This window comes from Cavia porcellus, unplaced genomic scaffold (genome assembly GCF_034190915.1).
Source record: "Cavia porcellus strain 051 isolate PalLab524CR breed Dunkin Hartley unplaced genomic scaffold, mCavPor4.1 scaffold_40, whole genome shotgun sequence".
Lineage (NCBI taxonomy): Eukaryota > Metazoa > Chordata > Mammalia > Rodentia > Caviidae > Cavia > Cavia porcellus.
In genome coordinates this window covers 631,825-641,725 of record NW_026947523.1, presented here as the reverse complement: position 1 = coordinate 641,725, position 9,901 = coordinate 631,825, and the positions used below count along the sequence as shown (strand labels likewise).

Sequence of the window (9,901 nt, the reverse complement as noted above, 5' to 3'; positions counted from 1 at the left end):
GCCTGCGTGGCCTGAACAGACATGTTAGTTCCTGTCTAAGAAATCTGCTGTGAGTGAACACATGACCCTCTCTGCACAGAGCTAACCTTTTGCAGGGAGCCTAGAGAAGCAGATGTTATTGCTGGTGCCAGGGACCTGAGGTCTGGCCCCACGGCCCTATAAGTTACCCCAACTTTCCAGAAGTCCTAGAGGCCTTGAAGAATGCCGTGGCACAGACCTGTAATCCTGGGGCTGTGGGAGGCTTGGGCTCAAGCCCAGCTTGGGCAGCTCAGTGATTTAGCAAGGTGCCATCTTAAAATAATAAAGGGCTGGGGATGTAGCTCAGTGGGACGGCCTAGATTCCATCCCAGAACTGCCACACACACACACACACACACACACACACACACACACACACAACTGTTGGTTCCCTCACCCCTCGGGCTGAGCCTCAAACCCTTCACCCTCCTGGCTCCTCTCTGCTGCAAGCCCACCTCAAGAAGCCCCACCTTAGCTTGGCTAGTCCCCCACCGCGGCCTCGGCTGTAGGCTTATGCCCACGGTCCTTCCTGGCCATCTCTTGCCCGCCCACCGTGGCAGAACCAAACCTGCCCCAAACCGGTGCGCTTGGGGAAGCTGTGGAGATCCGCTGGAGCTGTGCAACCTGAGTCCGGGGAGGCCCAGGTCCTGCCAAGCCAGGATCTGTCTGTTTCCTTGCCAGCATGGCTGAGCACCCCCCAGGACTCCCGACTCTCCTCCCTGTGCTCCTAGCCCCGCAGCCCAGCGCAGCTTCTGTACGAGGTCGCAGCGGGAGCTCAAGCCACCTTCCCAGGTGAGTCCTGGCAGCGACCCCACTTCCCACCTTCTTCCCGCTGGCGCCAGGGAGAGGCAGGCAGGACTAGTAGGTGCCTCCCACAGACGTGCCGACCAGGGGACCCTGCGCCTTCCCCCGCAGCCAAGACAGAGCCGCCTCCTCGCCCCAGCATCCCTGAGTTGGGATCGCACCCAGCTAAGGGCAGTGGCCCCGGTGAGCGAGCTCCCGGTGGGAACCTGGCCAGAGGGCAGAACGGACCAGAGATAGGGCAGGGAGTGGGCAGGGTGTACGAGGACGCCAGGCCAGAGGTGGGGTCCTTCCCCCCGCGGTTAGGGACCGCGGAGGAGACCGGGAGCCGGGAGGCTCAGTGGGCAGCTGGCCGGCTGCAGCAGAGAACGGGGCTTCGCGCACGGCCGGGCCAGGAGGCCGCCCGATCCCGCCCTGCCGGGCGGCCCCTGCAATCCTGCCCCTCCAGTCCCGCGGTCAGCGAGCAGACCGCCTGGGTTCCTGCGAGTGCGGCCGCCAAGCAGCCGCGGCCCGCTAGGACCCAGCGCCACCGCAGCGGGCGGGCGGGCGGGCGCGCGCGGGCCCCTGGGAGCCTCCCGGCAGGCCGCGCGGCAGCCCCGCCCCCGGCCCGTGCGGGACGCGCGCATGGAGGCCGGCTGAGGCCGAGCCGAGGCAGGAGCGCCCCGCGCCGCTGGTACGCCGCGCTGGAGGTCGGGCCGGGCTGGCAGGGCGCGGGCTGCGAGCCGGGGCGCGCGGCCTCGGGCGCGGCGCGCTGTCACTGTCGCAGGACAGGGCGGAGCGCGGGGCACGCGGGCTTACGCGCGTGTCCCGGGCCGAGGGGCTCGGGCCGCCGGGGTTTGGCCGCCTCTCCCGGGCGTGGCCGCCCGTGGCGGGTCCCGCGGCAGAAGCCAGGACGGGCGCTGTGGCCGGCACCCCCGGTCCCCAGGTGGGTGCCCCCACCCCCGGCCGTGCGCTCCCCGGACCCGGGCTCCAGCCCCGAGTGAGGAGGTCGGCGCCTCTGCTCCTCGCGGGCGACGAGGGCTTCCGGGGTCGCCTGTGGGCGCCTGCGTTTCGGCCACGCCGGGAGCTGGCCGGGCGGGGAGGCAACTTTTGGAAGGGCCGGGCGAGGGGCGTGGGGCGTGGGGCGGGCGGCTGAGCTCTGGATGGTGGCCCAAGACAGGAGGCCTGGCGCAGAGACTCACCTGCTGAAGGCTGCGGGCCCGGGGTCTGGATGCTGCCGAGGGCGCTGCCTGGCTCCCCGGAAGCCCCTGCGTGCCGCTCTGCACTCTTGGGGCGTGAATCCCATAGCGGGGTGCGTCTTCACTTGTAAGTGCACCGCCCTGGGATTAGACTTCGGAGTGCCAATTTAGAGAAACGTAGGTCAGTTCCTAGTAAGGGACCTGGTGGAGGGTGCACTGCTGGGGCCGAGCAGGGGTTGCGTGGCTTCGGGTAGCAGAGGCTGTGCACTGCGGGCCAGTGTCCTGTTTCGTGTGTGGACAGCCGCGTCCATGCTGGAAATAGATACCGTCCACTCTTGGACCGGGCTGTTAGGAGCCTCGTGGAAGCTCTGTTATAGACCAAGCCCCAGCCAGCAGAGATGTCTTTGGGTTGCCAGCCAGCCTCAAGGGAGACGGCTCTCTCTGTGGCGTTCAGCGCCTGACCCAGTGCTATGTAGCATGGAGAGCTGGTTGGGAGCTGAACTGACCATGTGGCTGGGGTCAGAATCAGGGATGAAGTCAGGAGCTGCCTACTAGTTGCCGGGTTTTATAAAGGAGGACAGGCATTCGTTCCCCTGCAGGGCAGCAGCTGGGGGTCTGCTGGTCTGTGCCAAGGTTTGAGCCTGTTTGGAAAGCACAGGTGGGGGCAGGGAGGTGGAGACTGGGCTCAGGTCTCCAGGCGGAAGTGCCACGCAGTGAGGGGAGGATCAGCAACCTCCTGAGTACCCAGTGGATGCACACAATGGGACAGCGCCAGCTCCCCGCACGGGGACCTTGGTAGCCTTTACACCTCCCCCTCTCCCTGTAGGCACTGCCCTTGGTGAGACACGGGGGAGCGGTACAGGGTCCCCCACTGCTTTAGGGTGGCCAGACCCCAGTGAGGCTCAAGCTGTGTTCACAGCGCAGCAGGCTTTTCCCATCCCCATTCGCAGCACCCAGAGACAGGAGCATTCCTGCCCCACGGCAAACTTGGGGCCTTCGCTGCCTCCTCAGGCTCTGGCACACCCTGGGCAAGCAGAAGAGGGGGCTGGCCCAGTGGATCAACGGGACCACAGACCTGGAGCGCCTGTGGGAGGGCAGGGCAGGGCAGGCTGAGACAACGTGGTCTCCTCCCATTCGCTGACTGTGCCACAGCCTCCACCCTCCAGCACAGGGTGTTTTTTTAAGAAGTTTTTTTCTGCTTCGCTTTGGCAGCCTGCTCTGTTCATCAGCAAGTGCAGCTTGCTTACTAGGTGAAGCTGGGCTGGAAAGCTGTCCCCATCCCTGGTGGGGCTGTGGCTATATGTCTGCGGGTGGACCGCAGCTGACCGTCCTCTGGCTTCCTGGTTCATAAAGGGGAAGGGCCCACAGCCACACCACCTTCCCTCCCGCTTGTGTCAGCTGGTTTCATCTGTGGAAGGGAATGAGATTCAAAGGAGCCAATGTCTGTTGGTTCTGGCAGAGTACTGGAGCCTGTGGTGCTGCCCAGACGTGCTGGCCTTTATGACACCCAGGTGGGGTGGGCTGGGACTGGAAGCCCGGATGGAGAGGGCAGAGCCTGAGACCTGGGCTGGGAGGCCAGGCAGGGGCTGCCGGCTGCTGCGCTTGCTCTCTGCTGACCTCCCTGTACCCTGCAGCCCAGTTGCTTCCTCTCTGCACCCTGCCACACCACTTCCTCTTCCAGGGGGCCCAGCTGGGCTCAGAACAGCCTTGCCCTTCCCTGCTGACCCCAGGGTGCCACATCAGGCGCTTGTTTATACCCAGAGATGCTGCAGGCCAGAGGTTGCAGTTTTTTCCTTTTTTGTGGCTGGGGAGCTGGAGGTGGCTGTCATCCTGGCAGACACTGCTGAGCGCCAGGGTCTGTGTGTGCAGCAGGGCCACCAGATGTGGAGGGAAAAGGGACTTGAGCGACCACACACTCTTGTGCTCCCCATTTCCTGTGAGCTATGAAAGTTGTGAGATGTGTGCTGCAGTGATGAGATGGAAGTGAGGCCAAGGGTCCCTTCCCGCACCCTGGGTCCTGGATCCTCCTGAGGGTCCCCTTGGATGCACACAGACCCTCAGTATGGCCAAAGGCAATTTGGGGTATTTTAGTTCTCTAATGTTACAGCATCCAGCAGCAAGATTTCTCAGATTGAGGCCCAAACTCAGCAAGGCACCACCCTTGTCCCAAGAGCCAGCCTCCTGTGCCCTGTGGAGCACCAGTCAAGGAACCAGCCACAGTCTGGTCCTGCAACCTTCCCTAGGCTTCTAGGCTCAGGGCTCATGGTTCGAAGTTGGGTTGTCCAATGACTCTGACAGGTGGCATCTGTCCAGAAGCATGGGACACCTTTGAGCCCCACTCAGCAAGTTCAGGGAGCACTGAACAGGACAGGGCACATGGCCAAAGCTCAGTGGGACCCTCAGCTGCATCAGGCATGGGTCTGACAGGGCATTTGTGTCCTTTTGGTCAGCAGGAGTCAACCCTTTGTGTGCATCTAGCGTCCGGGCCTGTGTCCCCAGAGCTGGGAGTCCTCTGTGAGGACACAGCAAGAGCCCCATTGCTATGAGCTGGCCTCCAGGGTGCCACCCTCTTCTGGCTGACTCTGCTAATGCTGTTGGGGGGCTCCTGCTCGGAGGCCTCAGCCTTGGGTGGTGAGCAGCCACTGGGGTACAGGTTGGGCGCTGCCTGTCTGTCATGTGGCTGCCCACAGAAGCTGCAGGTTTGCAAATGAGGCCTCACCCAGGACATGGACCTCAGCAGCCGCCTCTGGCAGTTGGGGCAGAGAGAGCAAGGGTCGTTCAGGAAACCTTCACCCAGCCTCAGGCCCCAGGCGAGGACTGTGTCCTGTCTCCTAGGCTCTTCTGGCCTCTCAGAAGCCACCACCCAGCATGGACGGGGAGGAGCAGCCACCTCAGGAGGTGAGGGTGTTGGCTGCCAGGCATTCCCACGGGGACACCATCTACCTTGTGGCCTCCTCGGGTCCCTCTGGCTCATTCTCTGCCAAGAACTTGCTGCACCCTGTTTTCTGCACCCCGGCAGGAAGCCCCTCCAAGGGGAAGGTGGGGGACCTAATCTGGAGGGTGAAATTCATAAGCAGCCTCTCCCAGGCATGTGCACACCACCTGACCCTTCTCTTCTGCCCCAGGCTGACATGGACACCATCATGACATCAGGGACCTCAGAGGCGGTGCCAAGGGTGCTTTCTGGAGATGCCCAGAACCTGTGTATGTCTCCCATGGAAGCTTGGGGTGTGAGGTTTATGGGACCCACAGATGGAGTGCTATGGACAGCACTGGCCCATGGGTGCCAGGGGGGCCTCACTGCATGCCCAGTACCTTGGCTGGAACTGAGCACAACAGGGACACTTAGCATTGAGCGCCTTGTCCCTGCTGTCCCCCGCCCTGGGCTCCTGAGCCACATAGCAGCTGGGCAGCCTGCCGGGACATGCGCTGTGGGGGTCGGACCCCCAGAGCCCAGCATGGCCCATTGTGCCTTCAGCTGACGTGGATGCCTTCAACCTGCTCCTGGAAATGAAGCTGAAGCGGCGGCGTGAGCAACCCAACCTGCCACGCACAGTGACCCAGCTGGTGGCTGAGGACGGCAGCAGGGTGTATGTGGTGGGCACTGCCCACTTCAGTGACGACAGCAAGCGGGATGTGGTGAAGGTGAGGGCTGAAGCCATACCTCACCCACTTGTTCCCGCCCTATGACCCCTGCCCTGCATTGAGCACTTTGTTCATGCCTGTAGAACCTGGCCCTAAACTCGGTGGCTTGCTGAGTCAAGGGTGTTAGCGCAGGGCAGCAGGCCAGCCCTCGTATGACCATGCCTTACAGACCATCCGTGAGGTGCAGCCCGACGTTGTGGTCGTGGAGCTCTGCCAGTACCGAGTATCCATGCTGAAGATGGATGAGAGGACACTGCTGCGTGAGGCCAAGGAGGTCAACCTGGAAAAGCTGCAGCAGGCCGTACGGCAGGTGTGTGCACTGGGCGTGTGGGGCAGGGCCCGGGTCCCCCATGTGCTGTGTTCAGGCTGGTAGCCTGCAAGGGGCACTCAGCCCAGCCCGAAGGGGAAGGGAGGGCTGATCTGTGGGTCTCAGTGAGGGAGGAGAGACGGGTGCTGCTGACCCCAGGGCAGGACTAGAATCGGGTCTTGATACAGCCTGGCCACCTGGCCCTACCACATGGCTGCAGATCTCGCCCTGTGTGCCTGGGGTCAGCCCTGTGGCTCACGTGTTCCCATGACACTGTGAGGTGCCCCACTTGACACCCTGCCTATGCTATGAAGAAAGCTTTCCTAAAAGGACATGTGCCGCAGAAGTGGCTATCGGCTATGGTGTGGCCTGGTATGGGAGGACCCTAGGGATGGGGCTGAGCGCCGCCTTCCACCTTCACACATGCGTGGTGCAGTTGATCTGGCTCTCTCCCACAGAATGGACTCATGTCCGGGCTCATGCAGATGCTGCTGCTAAAGGTGTCAGCCCATATCACTGAGCAGCTGGGCATGGCCCCTGGTGGCGAGTTCAGAGAGGCCTTCAAGGAGGTAGGCGCTGGGCACAACTGGGGGTGGCAAGGACCTTACCCCAGGAGGGGCCAGCAGGAGCTGCAGGGCTATGCCCAACGTGGCCTCTGCTCCAGGCCAGCAAGGTGCCTTTCTGCAAGTTCCACCTGGGTGACCGCCCCATCCCTGTCACCTTCAAGAGGGCCATCGCCGCGCTGTCCTTCTGGCAGAAGGTCAAGCTGGCCTGGGGCCTGTGCTTCCTGTCAGACCCCATCAGGTAGGGCAGCCCCTGGCCCATGTGTGCCCCAGCCAAGCCATTCATAAGAGGCCTCACCCCTCCCACGGTGGCCGCAAGCCCTCTGCTGCGGGACCCACCCTGCCAGCAACCCGTCTCTTGGGGCTGGCAGTATGCCTCTGCCCACAGCAAGGATGACGTGGAGCGCTGCAAGCAGAAGGACCTGCTGGAGCAGATGATGGCGGAGATGATCGGCGAGTTCCCCGACCTGCACCGCACCATTGTGTCCGAGCGGGACATCTATCTGACCTACATGCTGCGGCAGGCCGCACGGCGCCTGGAGCTACCCCGCGCCTCTGAGGGTGAGGCTGACCTTGAGTGACGGTGGTGGCAGGCTCCCATGGACACTGTGGCTCTTGCAGCACACTGCTGACCGTTGCCCCCCCACAGCTGAGCCCAGGAAATGTGTGCCCTCCGTGGTTGTGGGTGTTGTGGGCATGGGCCATGTGCCCGGTATTGAGAAGAACTGGAGCACGGACCTCAACATCCAGGAGATCATGACGTGAGCACCCCTTTACCCCCGTGGAGTCCCCCCTTTCCCCCTGCCCCTAGCAGGATGGGCCCTGGGAACCCACACACTGTGGGCTGGGGCTGGAGGGCTCACACCCCAGCCCGGCCCAGCCCAGTCCTCCCTCCCCAGTGTCCCCCCACCGTCTGTTGCGGGCCGTGTGTCCCGCCTGGCTGTGAAGGCTGCCTTCTTCGGGCTGCTGGGCTACAGCCTGTACTGGATGGGCCGCCGCACCGCAAGCCTGCTGCTGTTGCTGCCGGGGGCACAGTCCTGCCTGCAGAGGGCATCCATGGCCCGGCCAGGCCCATAGGAGGCCTCACCTAGGGGTGCTGTTCTGGAGCCAGCGCCACCCAGGAACCTTCCTGGGAGCACCCAAGCGCCCCCCATGGGGGTCGAGGTCAAGCCTCGCCTGCCCACCCCCAGCCCACCCAATAAAGGATTATTTAACTGTCTGGGCTCAGGCTTCCCAGCAGCCCCACTTGTTCCCCGCCGGAGGGGCCTGGGGGCCACCGAGCAGTGGGCTGGGGAGGGCTGTGGTGCACGCTGGCCTTGTCCATGGTGGGCCGGGCCCTGGCCACACCCTACCTCACTGTGCCTTGTGTGCCCCGGGCATCGGTCCCAGGCCTGAGCGCTGGGGCCACACAGCTCTCCACTGTGGGTGGGGAGCCGTGGCTGCCCCAGACCAGCTGCAGCGCACCTGCTGCATCTCCGCCTACAGAGACTGTGTTTCGGGCTTTTTTAAATGTTTAAACATTTTTTACTCAGGTAATTTTAACTTTAAAGAAAAAAAGCAAACTGGAGCAAATGTCAGGAAATACAAGCCTTAAGTCCAGTGAGTCAGGAGAGTCTCATGTCTGTCTGTCCTGAGTGAGCATGTGCGGAGCAGGGCTGTGGGCCCAGGCAGCCAACAGGATGCTGCTTCCCTTGGGCCTCTGCCCAGCACTCTGCCCCAGCCACCGTGTCCAGGCCCCACCACGTCTAGTTGTCCCTGTGCTGACTGTCAATCAAATCAGGGAAGCCCTGCAAAGCTGGGCTGGGCTGCAAGCCACTGGGCAGCCCTAACTTGTACTCACGGACTTGTTCCTTAGAAATGAAAATAAATTCTAATTTTTGAAAGCTTCTGCTTGTGCACTGTGTGGAAATGGGGCTTAGGTGAATCAAGGGGCCCTGGGGTGCCCACCTCAGCAGACAGCAAGGATCCTGCGCTGGGCTGGTAAGCACTCACACCCAGCAGGGGTCCTGCCTCACAGGCCGGCCTGAGCATGGTGGGGACAGCAAGGCAGGCAGGAGCCGAAGGCCCTTATGCTGTTGGGTGCTGGTAGGCTTGAGCCCATGTGTCTGCCCCATCTGTCCAGTGCTGGGTCTCTGCCTCCATGGCCTGGATCGGCTTGGTGCAGGAACTAAGTGGCCAGCAAGTAGGCTGGGGATTCAGGGCTGCCAAGCCTGCCCTGATCAGGGCTTTTCTCCACAGGCGCAGGTTGAGGGCTGGAACCCCAGGTCTGGCTGGGCACAGTGAAGAGGATAAGGGTTGCAGGCTGGGCCCCTCGACAGCCCTGTCCAGCCTGTCTGGCCTCCTAGCTTTATGTCCTCTAGCCCATCACCCCAACTAGACATCTTTGTGCCAGGGGGCTTGCCTGGTCACTGCCCAGCATTTCTAGGTCGATACTGGGGTGTCTGAGACAACACATCCTGGGCCCACACAGGAAAGGCCAGAGGCAAGGCATCCCAGACTACTGCCGGGCACTGAGCGCAGCAAGCAAGGTTCACAGTGGGCCCAAGGCAGGGGCCAGACTCCACTCCTGAGGGCATGGAGGTTCACTGAGCCCTGCTCACATCTGGGGGCTTGGTCAAAACCACACCCTCCTCTGAGGGAATGAATGAGGTCACTGCAGCTGGGGCACAGTGGTGCTTAGATGTGGCAGTTCACACCCCCAATCCCGGGGCTCTAGGAGCCCTTGTGGGAGGACCGGAAGTGCAAGACAAGGCCCTGTCTCAAAAAGGGGCTGTTGGGCCGGGGATTTAGCTCAGTGGCATAAGTGCCTGACTGGCAAGTGCAAGGTCATGAGTTCAATCCCTGGTACCAGAAATTAAAAGGAGGGGCTGTAATTCAGTGGTGAGCACTGGCCTAGTACATACGACACCCTGGGTCAGTTCCCAGAGCTAAGTAAGTAAATCAGGAGAACTCAGCCCTGGATAGACACTCAGGGCGCATCAGAGCAGACTGCAACACACACATTGCAGTGGACAGCAGCTGGGGCCTGGGCAATGTGCATCTCCACCTTGGTCTTAAAGATTCTGAATGTCTTATTGGTATTACTCTGGTAAGCAGAAATACTCTAAGGTGCGCATTTTTCAAATAAGCACTGAAGGGAACATGGCTGATGGCGAGGGTGTGTGCCTGAGTGGCCCAAACCCTTGACTGCTCACCTGGCTGTGTTCTCTGCAATACAAACCGTGACTCAGAGTCAGGACAGGCAGGGGACACCTAGGTGGGAAGAGTCCAGGGCACAGCCTAGTCCTGCGGCTGTGACTTCGATCCCAGCAGGAAACTGGGCAGGCTGGAAAGGAGCCTCTAGGGCTCGATCAAGCAGAAATGGGCCTGCTGTAGGCGACAGATGAAAT

At 62.1% G+C, this 9,901-nt stretch overlaps 1 protein-coding gene across 4 annotated transcripts; it reads left to right on the top strand.

Moving 5' to 3' along the window:
• Positions 1-1,375: 1,375 nt before the first annotated feature.
• Trabd (TraB domain containing) lies at positions 1,376-8,395 on the top strand. Of its 4 annotated transcripts, none has more exons than XM_063243876.1 (10): positions 1,376-1,492; positions 4,833-5,036; positions 5,123-5,201; positions 5,476-5,642; positions 5,812-5,952; positions 6,408-6,518; positions 6,614-6,753; positions 6,901-7,073; positions 7,162-7,273; positions 7,412-8,395. In XM_063243876.1, the coding sequence occupies exons 2-10, from the start codon at positions 4,866-4,868 to the stop codon at positions 7,587-7,589; spliced, it is 1,272 nt and encodes a 423-aa protein (XP_063099946.1). In that variant the 5' UTR covers positions 1,376-1,492; positions 4,833-4,865; the 3' UTR covers positions 7,590-8,395. The 4 variants fall into 4 exon arrangements, with proteins under 4 accessions (XP_063099946.1, XP_003461620.1, XP_023421328.2 ...); XM_003461572.5 differs by having other exon boundaries at positions 1,380-1,492; positions 4,833-4,895; XM_023565560.2 differs by lacking the exon at positions 1,376-1,492 and adding an exon at positions 1,508-1,744.
• The last annotated feature ends 1,506 nt before the right edge of the window (positions 8,396-9,901 follow it).

What these genes read in the sequence shown, in the direction of transcription:
- Trabd (XM_063243876.1), top strand. Translation starts at nt 4,866, where the DNA reads ATGGACGGGGAGGAGCAGCCACCTCAGGAGGTGAGGGTGTTGGCTGCC. An exon ending in TTCCTGTCAGACCCCATCAG is followed by an intron (nt 6,754 to 6,900) that starts GTAGGGCAGCCC and finishes CTCTGCCCACAG; the next exon opens with CAAGGATGACGTGGAGCGCT. An exon ending in AACATCCAGGAGATCATGAC is followed by an intron (nt 7,274 to 7,411) that starts GTGAGCACCCCT and finishes CTCCCTCCCCAG; the next exon opens with TGTCCCCCCACCGTCTGTTG.